The sequence below is a fragment of the Etheostoma cragini genome, chromosome 13, assembly GCF_013103735.1.
Source record: "Etheostoma cragini isolate CJK2018 chromosome 13, CSU_Ecrag_1.0, whole genome shotgun sequence".
Classification (NCBI taxonomy): Eukaryota; Metazoa; Chordata; class Actinopteri; order Perciformes; family Percidae; genus Etheostoma; species Etheostoma cragini.
In genome coordinates this window covers 23,583,313-23,601,240 of record NC_048419.1, presented here as the reverse complement: position 1 = coordinate 23,601,240, position 17,928 = coordinate 23,583,313, and the positions used below count along the sequence as shown (strand labels likewise).

General features: G+C 42.3%; 2 protein-coding genes and 1 long non-coding RNA gene across 3 annotated transcripts in view; 1 reads left to right on the top strand and 2 right to left on the bottom strand.

Moving 5' to 3' along the window:
• Positions 1–1,659: 1,659 nt before the first annotated feature.
• LOC117955772 overlaps positions 1,660–17,928 on the bottom strand; it is a 17,804-nt gene continuing 1,535 nt past the window's right edge. Inside the window, exons 2-3 of the long non-coding RNA XR_004659126.1 lie at positions 15,194–15,203; positions 1,660–1,979 (exon numbers count right to left, since the gene is read on the bottom strand). This is a non-coding gene — a long non-coding RNA (uncharacterized LOC117955772). The remainder of the gene's footprint in view (positions 1,980–15,193; positions 15,204–17,928) is intronic.
• smg8 (SMG8 nonsense mediated mRNA decay factor) lies at positions 1,928–9,106 on the bottom strand. Its single transcript, XM_034890467.1, has 5 exons — positions 8,387–9,106; positions 6,434–7,337; positions 5,572–5,717; positions 3,939–4,823; positions 1,928–2,880 (listed from the first exon to the last, which is right to left on the bottom strand). Exons 1-5 carry the CDS (start codon positions 8,993–8,995, stop codon positions 2,668–2,670), a joined length of 2,757 nt encoding a protein of 918 aa, XP_034746358.1. The 5' UTR covers positions 8,996–9,106; the 3' UTR covers positions 1,928–2,667.
• ppm1e (protein phosphatase, Mg2+/Mn2+ dependent, 1E) overlaps positions 11,592–17,928 on the top strand; it is a 30,811-nt gene continuing 24,474 nt past the window's right edge. Inside the window, exon 1 of the mRNA XM_034890468.1 lies at positions 11,592–12,128. Within this exon, the coding sequence (XP_034746359.1) occupies positions 11,944–12,128 (185 nt within the window). The 5' untranslated portion in view covers positions 11,592–11,943. The remainder of the gene's footprint in view (positions 12,129–17,928) is intronic.

Here is a 17,928-nt window from a genome sequence, read left to right as displayed (position 1 = left end):
CACTGGTTGTTGACCTTGAATCACACGTCCTACTGTAGCTTTGTTATTAACATTATTAATTACCCACATTCCTGAAGGCTGTGTGTGTGTGTGTGTGTGTGTGTGTGTGTGTGTGTGTGTGTGTGTTGTGGTGGAAGTTTCTGTACAGCAGGAGTGATTTTTCAAAGAGACCGGGTGAAACAAAAATAAAGACAAGTTGGTTTTGCTGTATTTATTATACTTACATATTCTTACTTTTTAACTTTTTTTTTTTACTTAAAAAAACTTTATTATGCAAGTATAAAGCAGAAACAGTTTCACAAAGATAGCCAGGCAATGTGGAAGTGTCTAGCAAAGAAGTGGAACTCAGTTTTACAGATCTGTCTAACTAATAACTAACTAATTGATTATTGGACAAAATCATATGAATCAACTGAGAGTTTCAGTCGTAGTAAATTTTGCGTACCTACCCCAGTATTTACAATAATACTTGCCATGTATTATACTTTTTCTCTTAAGTCTTACTCCCTTTTTTATTTTCCTTCACTGTATCTACATTTAAGGAACCAGTAGGAACTATTGTTTTCTTGGTACATGATTCATACAACATCTAATTTTCTGTCTGGTAGGTAAGTTCAATGTCAATGTTATTGATTTAACTTTTTTTCAAACTATTATTCTTATATCATTATTATCTGTACTAATCTGTACGTGCCGCTGCGAGTTGTCCCCTGGGGACAAATTACAGTAAGTGTTCTGAATTGAATCTTCCAGGTTCAATTTGTTCATAAAGTGGTTATTTTTTCAATGTGTTAATACAGAAATATCATAGGGAAAGTTGATTGCAGCGCACAATTTAATGTTAATATTTTTGGAGCACATCAATAAAATGTTTCATGTAAACTGAAATGATTTATAGTAAGCAGCTGTTTTGAAAAGGGGTGAGAAGTCACCACTCAGCCAGTGGTAAAACTTCTGGGGCTCTGAAGGGGGATTTCAGAAGATAAAGCAAATCTTAAGGCCTTACAATTAAAGGGGAAGTATGCAGTTTTTTTTAGCTTAATTTACCTTAACTGAACAGCTTCAGAGTCATTGGAATGGTTGTATTTTGTTATATAAGGTATGGTTATATATACTTTTTTGAGTTGAATGGTGGTTGTCTCGTTCCCCTGTCACTACCTGATGTGAGTGGAGTGCAGATGTGAGTTGCGCATGCGTCACTTTGCGAAGAGTAAGCACGCAAGATGCAGAAGTACTGTATTTACATAGCTCTTTTCTAGTCTTAACGACTACTCAAAGTGCTTTTACTTTGAGTAGTAAAACCTGCTGTGAGCTGGAGGTCTCACAGCTTTTATTTCGCTGTGACGGATTGTTTGGTGAAATATCACAACACGTGTCATAAGATCATCGGGAACCTGTGCTCGACTGACTTTTCGGAGTTAAACTCCACAAGCTAGCTGGCTTGCTCTCTCTCTCTCTCTCTCTCTGTCTCTCTCTCAGTCTCTCTCTCAGTCTCTCTCTCACTCTCTCTCTCTCACACACACGCACTCACACTCTTTCTGCCCCCCCTTTCCTGTCTAATCACTGTCACTATCTATTGAATTAAGGGGAAAGCTCCCCCAAAAGAGAGTCAGACACCCCCATCTAGTGGACGAAATGTAGAAGGCAGTACATAATGGTTAAAACCTGAGGATATTTTCTTTCAGGTTGCCATTAAAGTTAAATAAAAACATCTGAAAAACAATGTCAAGTTATTTTTATTTACAGAAAACATGAAAATGTACAGTAATCATTGTAATAGTAGTATGATACCATACTACCCATGATGCAGAATACAGGGGACACTTTCCTGGAGGTTTTCCTGTTTTGTACTTACAAGCAGGGCACAAACCTTTAGAGGTTTATATCACACTACAATGTAGTTGTACGCAGATGTGAGGTTATTTTAATTAATGTACAATATTCATAAGCAATTATAACTTCTCCTCTGAAGATATTTCCTACTATGGCACGTTATTGTCATAACTTCTGTTTGTACAGCAGCCACAAGAGGTTGTTTACAAATAGATTAATAAACACTTATATCTGAATACAACTACATTATAGTGTGTTATAGACTGTTTATTAAATGTTTATATAGTGCTAATAAATGCTAAATAGGTGCAGTAAAGTGTTGCAGAACACAGTAGTTCAGCGTAATTACGGACTCTCGACTTTAGCCTCTGTTTTATTAGCTACTCTAGCTCACTGCTGCTGACTTTATGATTTGCTACAGCACGTCCACATTATGCTTTTACAAAACCTGTAAACCTTGACTTGGTGTTTGAGTTTGTATGGGGTATAAAGAGTTTTTGTCCAAAACCATAAGGTAAGCTGGCCATAGAAAGTTACAGAAATGGGGGGGGTTAAAGTCTTAAGTCTGGATGGCACTGCCGAATGTGTTCGTCTTCTGGGAGCATGAAAGTAAATCTGTTTAAATTATTCTCCTAACAAAACTTGTAGAGATCATCAAAATCAATGGGATTTAATGTGCAGGTACTGTGACTATCAACAGCTCTTTAAAAGGAAATCCAACCAGATTTTGACCAGATGAGGTCTGGGGGGTCACGGACTAAAAAAAAACATTCTCAGCCTACATCGGGAAGTGTGAATAAATAATAAAGCCTTCACGCTGTGAAAGGTTTAGGTTTACTGTGGTGGAGGGTTAGCAGTCGTGGCCTTCAGGATGCCTCGCAGCACCTTGTAGTTGTTGAGTGGTTGGTTCTCTTTGGGGGGGTAACAGGGGCCGCGATCTGTTGCGTAGGAATAAGGGAACCGCAGAACCCAAAGGCCATCAGGTGGCAACACTATATCGGTCTTCTCTGGGTGGAAAACTGGGCAGGGAGGGGGACCGGGCATTACCTGAAAACACAGCAGAAAAAAAGCACATTCATTCATACATGGCTATTTTTACTAAGATGTAAATACATATTTTTCTACCAGACTTCTTACAACTTGAGCCCCCTTCATTTAGGGTCTTGATCCATCTACATTTTGTCAAACTGACACCAATGAAAGTATGCCAAATTAGCTATTCACAGTTCCTCTTTGTAATGTACTCATGGTTACACAGGAAACTATCATTGGATTACTTTATATACTGGAGAAAAATTTGAAACGTGATGATTCCTAAGCCAGTTCTGGAGTTATAAGGAGCGTCTATTTCCCATGATTTCTATGCAAATTTACAAATGTTTATCATCAGATGTGTTTAATATCTGCAAGTTCAGATTTGACTGAGTTATGAGTCGAAGAAGATGCAACGTAAGTACCTACATAAACTTTAAAGTAAGTTTCCTCTGCTGCAGGTCCAACTCCGACCGTGTTGGTTAGTAGGTTAAGTCAAACTCAATAAGCAACTTCCGTGCCTGGAAAGTGAAGCCACTACGGAAGTGCCTTAAACCTGCATTTGATCTAATTTACAGCCGGGGGGGGGGGGGCAACTCCACTGGCTTCAAAAAGAAGTCTGTTTCTATAGAAGTCTATGAGAAGATAGTCTTGCTTGCCAGACCCTCCTCCAAAGCGCAATGAGGGAGGGTCTGGCTACTCTACATAGCATTCAGCAAAGGGAGGAAATCTAAAATAATTATTTTCTTTAAATTTGGGGCTTTTCCACTTTTAATTTTTGACAGGATAGTTAAGGGAGAAAGGGGGAAGACATAATTTATAAATTATGGTCTAATCCATCCTAAAATAGATGATAAAGCAGGGGATGCTTTAGGTCGTGGGTACACGGCAGCCTGTCAGTCAAGACAAAGGCCTAGCGATGCTAACCATGGCACTGTGGACAATGAAACTGACGGCATCGATGGTATCTACTGGCTGCCTATTCATTTACGGTCTTAATTTTTAAAGGTTAAATACTGTAGCAGCTTAATTGACAAAGAAGTCATAGAAGAGGAGTCCCATTTGACTGTTACCTGTGGGTTGAGGGTAACCTCCAGTGGAGCGTCCGGCACCACAATAAAAAGGCGAGCCAGCTGGGCGAAGTGAGGCTTCAGGCCGCGGCCCTGTGAAGGGGACTGGATGTTCAGCGGCATGTCGGTGTTTAGCACCCTCGTTGCGGGTTCTTTGGCGCCCCCTGGCCCCAGCACCTTCACTATCTTATCCGGCCCGCAGCTGATGAAGCGTCTTCCTCTACTGTCTTCATACTCGAACCCCACAAAGATCCGAGCCATGTCATCCCTCCTGCGACCCCTACCGAGCCCTCCGGTGCTCCCTCGCTTTCCCACCAGGGTCTTGTTTGGGGCTGGCCACGAAGAGGTGCCTCCATCCAAAGGCTCCGTCAGTCCGGTGTCCTCCTCGGACCGAGAGCGGATCACCAAGTCCCACGGCAAGAGGAAGGAGGAGCCGGGTAGGAAGCCTGGCTGTTCCAGACCGGTGTGGCAGTTGTATGACTTGGCTGGGCCCAGTTTGACCAGCGACCAGCTGGAGAACTTGGGTAGCAGGCCCTTGGGGCAGCCGGAGTGCATCATACCCGGGAGATACTCCACAGTGGAGGGCTGGCGGTCAACAAGGCTCGGCCTCTTTTGCTGGACTTGGGTTTCGGTGCCATCTCCGTCCGCGTAGGGCCCCAGGCTGTCTGTGGACTGGCCTAGACTGAGAGCCAGGCTGAGGCTGGGGTCTCCAGGTGTGTGGCTCTGAGCAGTGCTGGGCTCCTTCAGCCTCTCCGCCTCACCAGACCCCGAGGCCTCACTTGGGAGTCGCTGGGCTTGGTTGCAGGCCGGAGCTGGGTCAGGAGTGCTGGGCTGGAACACCGGAAACTCAATCCTCTCCAGCTTCCCGCAGCATTTCTCCTCCAGTATCTATTTAGAAAGAAAACCTCTTGAGAACATGTGAAGAGGTGGAGAAACTGATATTTGTTTGAGCAATGTTCCGCTATACATGTCTCCGATTTTATATAAAGAGGCTATAAACAATATTTATGTGAATCCCGATTTAGCAGCACATTCACATTCATTCATTGTTTGATTTCATTTTAAGTAAAGATGGGCTTTGCTGTTGTCTTCACGACTCATTTTAAAATAGATCGAGAGAGAAAACGAGAGATTTGTGCAACGCACCGGGTAGAATTAGCAGATTACCACTGTGGTGCTGCAATGTGTGACGAATGGATTTCGCTCGCTTGTCACTGTCAACACCTGCAACTTTTATAAAATATGGCTATTATACTTTCAAAGATATTATATTATTAGAACAATAGTCACTTTTCCGCATTTCGTACAACTTCACCTTTTTCCTACATATTTTAACCAGCAATAAAGGTTTAGCTTTAGCAATAGCTTTTTAGAAAAACCTTCAATTATTCAACTTTTTTTTATATTGGTGGTGTTATTCAACTTGTTAATTAAATTCATGCTTATTAAAACCATTCCCACTTTTCCAACTATCCTCACTACTTCAACTTCTTCTAATGGATTTAAGATATTAATCCAGTTTAGCTTTAGCAATTTAGCTATTCAGCATTCAAACACATTTTCTTTAGGAAATCCATTTTCTAGTTTATAATGAAAATGTAGCAAAGCGAAGCTGCTCTGCTGTGTGGATCCTGACCTGGTAGAAGTCATAATTAGCAGCCTGGATGTCAAACGGATCCTCACGAGGAGCCTGTTTCCTGCCACAGTTACAGGAGCTGGTGGAGCGCCCCCTGCTGTTGTGGTTCATGATTGGTGGATTGCGATCCAGATCTGGCTTCTCTCCTACAGAAATAAACGTCAGATTTCATGCGTGTTAACTAGGGCTTTCAAAATGAACACGATAATAACGAGTAAAGACAAATTCCTTTTAACGCCACTAATTCTTGGTGTTTTTAGAAGATCAAAGTACAGGAGTGCTCTAGGGGGGGGGGATTCACAAGACGCCTCCCGATACAATATCATCACGACACTTATGCCACAATACGATATTATTACGATTTTAACCATATTGCAATATTCTGCGATATGTTGTAATTTTTAACCTTTTCCCCAACTTCTAATTTTTCCCAATTTCAAATGATGTCCCCAAAAGAATCTGTTCCATCTAAAAAGATTTGTTCACCTCAATTTTACTGCTGCAAAATGGGATTGTCAAGCAGACAAACTGACCAACACATGAGTAATAAAAGATCGATACTTGGCGCCTGTGTATCTATACAGTATTGCCACTGAAAATATCGCGATACTATGCTGTATTGATTTTCCCCCCCATCCCTAGAGTGCTCGGGAGTTCAAGGTGCTCTTTGGAAGAGACACAAAAGTTCCAAGGCACTCTTTGGGCAAAAAAGATTGGGAATAATAAAATAAGTTTGTTCGTGCTGCTACGCGTGGCTCTATTTTAACATGTAATTAGCATGAAATAGCCATCTAAACGAAGCTTTTTAACTTTTTGCCGTTATAGTGCCATGGACCTTTCTTCTTTAGTAGAAGGTGTTCACCTGGCTGAGGCAGTAGGTGGAACTTGTGAACACAGTGTTGGTCTGTCAGGCTTCGCTCCTCACACAGCTGGTGGCCGTTGCTCCAGAACTTGTAGCAGTCCTCGTGAAGCTGCAGAGCGTAGCGCTGGAAAGCAACTCCTCGGGCATGCTGGCTGTACACCCGCAGAGCCTGCGCCAGCTGGTTTTTGTGCACTGTGGTGGTGTAGTTATGGGGAAGGTTGGACTGGTAGGCGCTGTGAGCCAGTGGCAGAGCTTTCTGGCACCGGTTCTCAGAGAACTTTGCGTCAGCATCGAGAAAAGCCTCCAAAACCTTCAGTTGGCCTTGCACTTTCGCGGCTAGCTCGGCTAATTCTTCTTCTGTGTTGCTAATCAGGACTTGGTGGAGTCTGGAGGCGACCTGGACCCATTTGGAGTAGGTCGGCAGCTCAAAGTGGGAAGGTTGTGGGTTGCGGCCGACGCTGTCGTCAAAGCCTTTCTTGGTGAGCACCAGCTCCACGTGCTGCCAGAGGAATTCCTTCAGGCTGTAGTCCACCAGCTGACCCCCCATCGACATGCTGCCTGGGTCTCCGCCGCAGCTGGACTGCCGAACAGAACGTCTCATCTGCTGATAACGCCTCGGCCCTGACACCACCGTGACCGTGTCTTGTTCACACAAGATGCAGTTGGACCGCAGCTGACCAAGCAGGGCCCCCAGAGGGTCCTCGTCTACTGCCGGTATCACGTACACAAACGCTTGGTTGGCGGGCACGGTGAACAAGCAGTTGCTGCTCTGGTTGGTCAGGACTCTGCTTTTACGGAAGATCCGATAAATTTGGTCCTCCAGGGCATGCTGCAACCTCCTCCTGGGGGAGTGCTTTTTGGGCTTGTCTGGGTTTCCCCCAGACTCTGAACCGTTTGCAGAGACCTTTGCAATGACAAACAAAAGAGACGTCAATTAAATTCACATGAAACTCAACAAACCAAAACAATGCAGTTTAACAGTAATGCATTTAACCGTGGCAAGGGCGGTCACTTACAAGAATAGTTTGACATTTTGTGAAATACGCTTTTTCACTTTCTTGCTGACAGTTAGAGAGGAGGAGGGTTTGTGGTTTTACAAATCTTCTCTCCGATCTTAAGTAACTAAGTAAAATGTATTCATAGACCATTTATTACAGATAAAAACGCAAAGACATTTGCATAAAACACACAAGATGATACATATTAAAACACAATAGACAACTTAAATTACAAAGTAGCCTAATACATACAAAATACAGTGCAGACAGGTCAACCAAAAACCTGTTCACAGAGGTAGGTCTTTAAGGGACAGAACCTTAAAGGAGGAGGCAGAGAATACACCGTCTTGGTGCTACAGACTCAAAAGATCGATCTCCACGGGTCTTAAGCTGATCTTCTCACGCAACCAACAGCGCTCCACTTCTGGCGTTTATTTGCATTCTGCCCAATGTGGCTTTAAGCCTCGCTTCTGAAAAAATCCCAGTTTGCTCAAATTGGTCTATGTTTGCAGATCTCTTGCATCTGCGCCCCGGAGTATCTGCATCGTCATTGCAACCGGGGAATAACTGTAACAGCACCGTGGCGATAATTTCTACCTATTTATAGTATAGTTGTGACATCAAACTGTACAGAAGTCGTGATGACGGCTGGTTTAAAGCCACAGTTTCTGAATACTGGCTGTGTGCATTTCTCTGTGGATCAAGCATTTTGATACTTTACAGTAGTTATATAGCACCTTAACCTGCTTTATAATTTAAAAAAAGACGTGGAAATCTCAATTTTTACAGCTAAAAGATCTGAGTACTTGTTCCACCACTGGTACACATCTGTGGGTTCTGGGATCCCTGAGTGTCTGGGTACCCCCGAGGCAGTGGCTTGCTTTGACCACAAGATTAATAAGCCACCTGCTTGTGATAAAAAGATTATTTAGGACTTTATAGAGAACACCCAGACCTTCAGAGAGCCGTTCATCTGGAAGACGAAGAGCAGGCGTGGAGGGCAGGGCCGACAGTTCACCTTCCACTCTTTGGACACCGGACAGTCTTTGATGGCAGCCCGGATCAGAGGCAGCACCTTCTGTCGCAGGGCGTCCAGGGCTCTGAAGAGCCGGTCGTAGGTCACATCGAAGGTCTGGTTGGGGTGCACGAGCAGGAGGACGTGGCACACGGAGAACATGTAGAGCAGATGGAGGCAGTGCTGTCGGTCCAGGCCCTTCCAGAAGTCGTGGGCGTCGGAGTGGCCGGTGCCGGCGCTCAGAGACTCGCAGGCCCGCAGAAGCTGCCGGCTGTCGCAGACGGAGGACAGCAGCAGGTACAGCACCCGGCTCTCCTGGCTGTAGAAGGCCTGGATGTGGCTGTCCGCGGTGCCGCCGTCTTCCGGTCCGTCGAACAGCGAGAAGATGTGTTTGTCCGCCAAATTGTTGATAAAAGACTCCTTCGGTGGTCCGGGTTGCATGTTGCTTTTACCAAAAATACCGACAACACACAAGCCCTCGTCCCGGCTGGCAGCGTCCTCCTGGAGGTCTGCTTTAAGCAGAGCCCCGATACTCACAGGGAAAGACATGTTTACCTCCTTTATCTTGAAATTCGGGGGAACGAAAACAACGACGCACACATTTCCGGTTTTGTAAACTAAAATGTCCGAGTAGATACAACATATGCGTTACAGTTCCCATTTAGTTTTTCCCTTATATATATCTTATATCTGAGAGTGGGGGGGATCACATTCTTTCAATTAAAACAATAACACTGCCAGAGGACACAATTAAGTGCAACGTTGACATTTAACGTTCTCTGGCACCCACAGAGCCATGATAACTGAACGCAATGCTGCCGATAACTCGCTCAAAATAAAGTTAATGTAATTAAATTAAAGGTGTTCTAAGTGACGTGGGTTGATGTCACTTCTTGTCATGTCAAGTGACTTCCGCGCACTAACCCTCATCCCCAAATCCTTCTTGTTGGTCATTGGCTGGTATAGTGTTAATGTTTCATGGTGCAGGTTGGTGCTGTTTGTTTTTGTTGTCGTTTTTGGAGCCTGGGCTGTCCACAGAGTCTGCATTTCTTTTTTACAGTGTGTTCTGGGGACAGGCAGCTCGGGGAGAGTGAGGAGATGTTTGCTGTATGTGACAAAAAAAATGTTGTAGCCTAAAAAACGCATGACATCGCTTGGAGCACCTTTAAAAAAAACAGATGTGATGTTTCGACACACTAATGCCCAGATGAAGCCTACATTTTCTGATGACATACATCTGTACCAACTAATTAGACTCATCTTCACAGTTCTGGCACACATAGCTTTGTGTGTGTGTGTGTGTGTGTGTGTATGTATGTGTATGTGTATGTGTGTGTGTGTGTGTGTGTGTGTGTGTGTGTGTGTGTGTGTCTGTGTGTGTACAGAGATGACAGAGTGAGGGGGCTGCCCAGGGAAAGGCGCCCTGAGCAGTTGGAGGTTCGGAGGTGACCTGGCATCAAATATAAAAATAGCACATAAAGGGATATTGCACTACCACAGAATGATGATAAAACACATAAAGCATGATGTTCAGGCAAGTTTCAAATGTCTGTAAATGAAATCAACGGCGCCCTGGAACATAGGGAAACACTTTCAAAATCTCACGTGAAATAGCACGATTGGAAAATCCTTTTTCTATTTTCCAAAACACAGTTATATAAAAGCTTCTGGACATAGAAACACAATGTGTTCTGAATTAAGTAAATATGTAAACCAGTATGAAATCAATGATTCATTTTCATTTAAATTCAAACCAACATATATTACCAACACATGTGTGAAATAAACCTAGAATACCGAGAATCCAACATACAGCCTTTTGAGCATCTCATATCTAGTGTGTGCAGCAGAGAAACAAAAACCAGGTTAGACAGGATCAAGTGAAGGAATGAGGACAGACGGAGTCACCTCCAAAATCTGCACGTTCATCTTGAAGAACGAAGACATGAGACAGAAACACGCTCTGTTCTGCACGGGCGTACACGCCTGATGACAGACTGTGGATGACGACCCTTTATCTTAAACATATGCTTGAAGATGTTTTTAAGAAGGTTCTGCATTAGATAATAATTTGTGTCTGGTGTTGTTTTTTTGCAAAATAATCTTGAAATTACATCCACTTCTTTTTCCTCAGTGAAAAATAAACTGCTCAGGTGTTATTTTTTAACTTCTCAACTTATTGTGTCTATTCTCATCATCCCCACAAAGTAAAAAGGTCCCCAGAGTCCAAGGTAACAAATTCTAATGTTTGGTTTTGTCAGACAAAGAACTTAAACCCCAACGATATTCAGTTTACCGTGATATAAAAACAAATGCAGTTAAGAATCACATTAAAGAAGCAGGAACCTAACATACATATATTTATATATTTTATAATTTTTTCTTTGACAAACTTATTCATTACATATATATTTAAGTGATTGTTTTATATTTTAGTGATTGTCTGTCAGTTTTTCATGGCTTTGTTTCAGCATTTCTGCACAGTTGAGATCAACTAATTAGAAATTAACTTCTGGAGGGGACGGGGACTTTAAATGTATGAACGACATCAAATATTTTCCAGACATGTCTGACCAGACAAATGGGAAAATATGATAAAAAAGGAATAAAAATAACGCTCTACATCTACTTGTGGAATCATTCATATAATCAGACATTTCAAGCTATCTTTATCATTTATTTAAGGCTTTTAATGCGGCCACTAAAAGCCTCTGAGACAGATCACATTATCACTTACCATACCATATATATATATATGTATACCATTTGTTAGAATCCTGAATAAAACAACAAACATTTACTAAGTCCTACAAGTGAATTCTGACGTTTAAAGGTATTCACATTGATTATTAAAATATATTAAATATATGGCAAATTCTGTTTTAGTTTGACATTATAAAGACCTTTTTTCTCTTTCATTTCTTTTTTCCATTTCCATCTTTCTTTTCTTTTCTACGGAGTTTCAGGGTAAGGCCGACTACGTTCACATTTTATAATTGTTTTTGTTGTCTTTAACATTAGAAACGATGCTGCTATATTGTTTAAATGAGTTAATAAAGTGGAGGAAGCAGATATCCTCTGAACAGAAATATCATCTACGTCAGACAACAGGAGGTATCGCTGCGTGCGCGTTCACGACCTGTACGTAAGCCGCTGCGTTCTCTCGGACGTCATCACCGTCCGAAATCCCTGAAAACGCGATGCGCATTCCCGCTCAGTTCTGAATGGGGGGCTCGGTCCAATTTCTGACAGCGAGTCCGGTAGTGTAACGTTAACCGTGGACGGTCCACTCATCCATTCAGGTCCACTGTTTTCAGACACACCGGAAGTCAGCGAGCCCGCCTCTCTGGTATTACACATTCATTCAGGTAGTCCGCTCGTGCACTCACAGCCCAACTAGTTCGGTCCAGTGTACGGACTCTTGTCTTCTCAGCCCGGGAAGTTCGTGCAAGCGTTACTGACGGGAGAAGCTGTCTCTGTCCGTCCAGGAATGAGAGATGATGGCCGGCTCTATAGCAGAAGAGAAAACCTTCCGACGGTTCCTGGAGCTCTTTCTTCGGGAGATGAGGATGCCTCTGCAGGAGAGCGACCCTCCGCCGATGCGCCCCTTATCGGACCTGGTGACTGAAGACGAGGTAGAGGGCGAATGCCTCGACCTGTGTCTCCAGCACCTCTACAAATAGTTAAGTGTCCACTTTATGTTAAGGCAGGTTGTAATTAACCGTGTGTGTAACGTCTATGTAGTAAATTAAGTCACTGCAGCAGCTTAAATGGCGTTGTTGTTAACGGGGGTTTAAACGGGAAGATGTGTTGACCCTGGTTGGCTGGGTCCACATCAGATAAGCCGGGATGCCTCGCAGGATGCCGGCGACCTGCTTCATGTCACTCTGGGTGTGTCCAACACCAAGTTTAGACGATTGTCTTTTACCGAACCGTTACTTGGAAGTCAAGATAAAGCACGGTCAAACGTGCATATCCACCAGGGTTGTGTGGTGTGCTACTGTTGTGTATTATATAGCCTATCTTGTGTTTTGCTTTTGCCTATTTTTGTTTTTTTTTAATGCCGCAAATACGCCAGCGGTGACGGTGCTGGAGGTCCACAAAAGGTGAACCCCTGGTTTTGCGTAACAGCTCGACGTCATGATGGTGTAGGAGGGGGAGGAAGCCATCGCCATCACTGCTGAGCGCATCTTCATGCAGGCTAAAAATAACCTCGCCGGTTACGTTATTAGCCTCGATCGTTAGACTCTTAAGATCCCAGACACAGGCTGAATGGTGGCGGAGCAAAATCATGCTTTTCTGAATACAATGCCAGTTCATGACATATGGCACATGTTTAAATCACATTGGTTCTTTAAACAAAAAGGGGGTTGCCAAAAAAAATGCATTATAACAATCAAATCCATACATTATTAAGAAAGGATGCTCTAAAGCAGGGGTGCCCAAATGTTCCCCCATCAAGGGCCACAAATGAGTCAGGGTGGGGGGGTCCAAACTAAACGTTCAAGTCGTGGATCTTTAAATTGAAATGTTTTGCATATTTGCATACCATGGAATTTGAAGTTGAGCACATATTAAGGAATAATAAAATACACATTCAATAGTAATAAACTATATTACTTAATAGAAATAGTTTTGATTAATCATTAACTATTCAGGGCAGAACGTAGCCTTGTGGCGTATATGCACAGTCACCCTCGTAACCCACTGGAAATCATTAATTTATTTGTAAAACAAAACTTCTCATCTTGTGACTACTAAAAATGCTCTGTATCCTCACTAGTTTCCTCGAACCAAAGACACCCGGAAGCGGAACATTTCCTGCTGTATCCCTATTTTCCTTTTCTCCTCTGTGAAAATCTCAAATATCTCATCATCCATCTTGATGCTGATGTATTGTGAACAATATTGCATTTTAAAATTTGGAAATAGGACAAATGTGAAGTGAACTTAACGTACAGTCAGAAATAAAATATGTTTTTTTTCCAGCCAAGAGAGATTTCAAATCTAAGTTATAATAACAACAGCTTCCAGTCAGTTTTTAAAATGACGGAGATTACACTCTTTAAGAACAGCCACTCTATGTTTACAGATAAGACAAACTGCTGTAGACTCAATTTTAGTAAAAGAAATACCTGTGTTGCCTACTATTTTTAAACTATCTCTTGTAAATGTGCCAATGCCTCATACGATCCATGTTAGCTAGTAGCTTAGCCTCAGTCCTCTAGTCATCATGTAGATTAGCGCTGACAGGAGCTGAATAGCGCCCCCCCTATCACACCATCTAACGGATGTTAAACTGTGGCCAGATAGTGAACCGCAGCCAGTCTTTGAGTTAAAACAACGTTAAGAAAGAGTAAAATTCAGACCAGATCGCGGGCCAAAGCTCTGCAGCTAAAGAGCGGCAAAGATTATTCGATTAGTTGTCATCTATTAAATGAATCGCCAACCGTTTGGATGATTGATTCACTGTTTCAGTAATCCGTTAAGGAAGAAATGCCACAATGCTCTGATTCCAGCTTCTTAAATGTGAATATTTTCTAGCTTCTTAACGCCTCTGTGACAGTAAACTGAATATCTTTGAGTTGTTGACAAAACCAGACATTATACAACGTCATCTTGGGCTTTAGAAAACACTGACACATTTTTCACAATGTTCTGACATTATCGAGACCAAACAACTAATCGAGAAAACAATCAACAGATTAATCAACAATGACAATGATCGTTAGTTGCAGCCCTAATGCTCCACTTATCTACTCATGCTTATACGTATGCATGATTTTAATGAATTATTAAACTCTTCAGAATCTTTAATATACCTTTTGCAGAGTCTGGTGGAACGAGTTCTGCCCTAAGCTTTGCTGCCTGGCCTGGTTTTGAATCCAAAATAGGTGCAGAAACTGTGCTGGGAAGAACGGGGTGGAGCTGGACTCATCTAGGGCACCGAGTAGCAAGGAGGACAACATGTATGTTTGAAAATGACTTTTACTGGTCAGTTTGCCACACAGGTCCTAGGTTTGCACTCACACGTCTCTGTAGGTCAGGAAGGTCACTCCAGTAGGGATGGAGAGCATACGTTGGTGGCGGGATGGATCACATTGCAGCCAGTAGTGCCGTCAGGTGTTTTCACCAAGATGGAGAGCAGACCTGTTGGAGAAGCCACATCCATATCCCTATTGATTCACTACTCCTTCATAGCGTCTTTGTCACAACGTCTTTGTCGGGTTTGATTGGCTGGTGATTATAAGGTCATCATGCGCAGTGAACCCTCCCCCCTCCAATTCTGTGCTGACAGCACACACACGTTCCCAATTACTGTTGATGGCAAACTAGAAACATTAGAATAGATTTTTTAGGTTTTGCATTTATAACAATTTTTTATATTCACATGATTGATCCAGCCAGATGTATGAGAGAACTACTCCTTACGTTTAAAGGTATTTCATTATATTTCACAATGTAAACAAAAGGTTAGTCTAGGGTTAGCACTGCTGGAATATCAGCTGAACATACTGACAAATCCTGGTTTAAATCTCTTCAATCTAACCACTGGGTAGACTGCAGAGGGCCCAATGAAAAACACAACTCAATATTTAGAGCCTTACATTTCATTCTTATGCAAAACCTTTACTTGTAATGGAGGATATTTAACATTGAGGCATTTCTACTTTCACATAATTTAAGGATCGCAGTACTTCTTTCACCATTGGAAAATAAAAGTAAAAACCCTCCAGGTTCCTTGACAATTACAAGTCTTTTGATGTTGATCAAAGCTGAAACATGTAATTATTAAGTGGACAGTTGGAGTGGTGTGTGATTCCTAATGTCAGCGTTGCTTCTGCTCATCACCAGGTTGCCATAGTCATGTAAAATGGAGTCTATCCAATCTGGCTTTGTGAAACGGTCATGAGCCAAACTTACCAAAATAACTGCAGCTCACCGCCTAAGTAAAATATCCCTCTGTCTCTCGTCCCTGGCAGGGGTAGCATCTTATACAGTGCATTAAGCTTGTTGCAGTCTATGAATCACAGTCTGGCCTCTGTCCAAAGTGCAGTTTATCTCAGGAGACTCTACCATGAGCTGGCTGTTCAAGCTGCTCACAAGGTCAAAAATGGGCACTCATTTGTACTGTTTTATGAACAAAGCTTTACACAGTTTTTTTGAGCTGGTAAATTTGGATAAAATGCTATAATCATGAGGAATCATCTTCTGTTCTGGGTATCACACGCGGGCCGCTCCCCAGAAAAATAAGCGCATCAGTCATTTCAGCAAATGGACAAAAATGTTGTTTTATTACGTTGGTGTAACAAAGAAAGTTATAAAGAAATTATGACTCTTGTCTGTTAGGCGCAAAGAAGGAAGTAGTGTGATGTTATTAATATTATTGTTGTTATAGAGAAACAGAGTCTGTAGAGGGATGGATGTGTGGAGAGGTCGGGGTGGATGGATGTCATATTTTAACACAGCAGATTGCTGTTCATTTCCAACCGGAAAACAATGTTAGTTTCTTTTATGCATGATTTTTACCAAACATTAACAAAGTAATTATTTTTTAGTGTGCAAACTATACCATGGTTTTCGGGGAAGCTCACTTTTCTTTTCTTTTTTTAAGAAGACTGACTCTGACTCTTGTTGTAAAGAAACATTCGTAGCTGCAAACATGTAGGTCAGCACATCTGATACACTAACAATCAGACCCAACTGAAGCAGGGCCCAGCATACTGTGCAGAGTGAGGAAAGTGTTTGATATTGGACTGCTGCAGCAAGAAAGGTATGCATGCTGGTATCTAAATTATACTGGATGCACCTATAGGATACTAACCTTATTTAGGCCATGTCTACAGGAGTACAGATATAAAAAAGAAGGAGATATTTCTCATCCATATGCAAACTAAAGGTCACTAAAATGGAGATTTCTTAAAACATCTGCTAAGTTGCAGATTTTCAAAACTCTGGTTACTCTGAACCCAAGTGGACCATGACTGTATATAAAGATGGACGAATATCTCCCGGATACGTGGGCTGTTTCTCAATCTGAAGAATGTGCACATAGATAAAGAGGTATCGTACGTGTTGGAGTGAAAACCTGCAGACACGTGGGCGTCAGAGGTTTATGGGTGGGACCTTTTGCTGCGCCTGGAAGCAGACTGATGGTATGAGTGTTTGTATGTTTGTGTGGTGGCCCCGCATCCTACATGGTTGTCTACTGTGGCCGTGCTGTGAGTGTAATGATAGTTGGAGGCAGCAGCTCTGGTGATTCATCCCAACGTGTCATTAGTTTGTCTCTGGGTTGAACAGCTAATAATAGACTTCTGCGAGAAGAGAGATCCCCTCTGTGTGCGAGTGTGTGTTTATTAACAGGGGGCGAGTGAAGCACAGTGTGTGTGTGTGTGTGTGTGTGTGTGTGTGTGTGTGTGTGTGATTGACACTTGCACGATAGACGATTCCGGCAGATGTAGAGAAGAAGCTGCGATTACTGTAAATTGTTTTACTTTTAAAACTGTCCAGCAGATCCTGCAGAAAATACATCAACGGCGAGATCAAACGCCAATAAAAGTAAAGGTTAAAATCTACAAAACAAACTTTTCAATAATATGTAGTCATTGTATGCATTTCTTTTGAATAGACAAAAGTAAAAGTCTCAAAGAATCCTCTTGCGAGGTAACTTTTTCCCCACTAACACTTTTGGTGAACTACTTTCATTGTAAAAAAAATCTGGATTATTTTTGTATTACATTGTTAAAGCAACACCAGAGAAGATTTCCTCTTTGGTCCCTCTACAGGTTGGAAGCAGAATTGTCCTATTATATCTCACTGGAACTACAGATCCGCTACCCGATCTGGCAAACTTGCATAACGCAGTTATAGCCGGTAGAGAGCCACAAAGCGAATGACTGCGAACACTGAACAAATGCGTTACAACAGGCTGTTAAACTCAAAAGCATCTATGATGCTCTGAAACTGAAAATACAAAATCAAGATTGATTTGAACTTGTCCCAGTGATCGACCCATCTGTGTGTTTTCACCCCACACACTGTCTCTGTTGCTTTACGGTTGCTTACGGTGTACTGATAAATATTTCTGCGCAGAACTTGCACTTGTGAACTCAAGTTCTGCATCATGTGCATTCAAATCCACATACTGCGTATTCTTTTTGTGGCTGCGTGCAGTGGAATGTGACGCCAGTACTTTGACTGTTCTGCACCAATACACACACTGTTACAGCGTTAGTATCAGCCCCAAAAGACAGAAGACATCATTCTTTATGCTATGTTGTTAAAATGAAATTTATAATACACTTGATGCTCAATTTTGTCGTAAAGAAACTTCTCAGGAGTCTGACGTCACCGACACTGTTTGTACGATTGCTGATGAATTGATGATGACTTGATGAGGGGGAGTTAAATTACCCTCAACACACACACACACACACACACACACACACACACACACACACACACACACACACACACACACA

What these genes read in the sequence shown, in the direction of transcription:
- smg8 (XM_034890467.1), bottom strand. Translation starts at nt 8,995, where the DNA reads ATGTCTTTCCCTGTGAGTATCGGGGCTCTGCTTAAAGCAGACCTCCAG. An exon ending in CCACCTACTGCCTCAGCCAG is followed by an intron (nt 5,718 to 6,433) that starts GTGAACACCTTC and finishes TTATTTCTGTAG; the next exon opens with GAGAGAAGCCAGATCTGGAT. An exon ending in CTAATTATGACTTCTACCAG is followed by an intron (nt 4,824 to 5,571) that starts GTCAGGATCCAC and finishes CTTTCTAAATAG; the next exon opens with ATACTGGAGGAGAAATGCTG.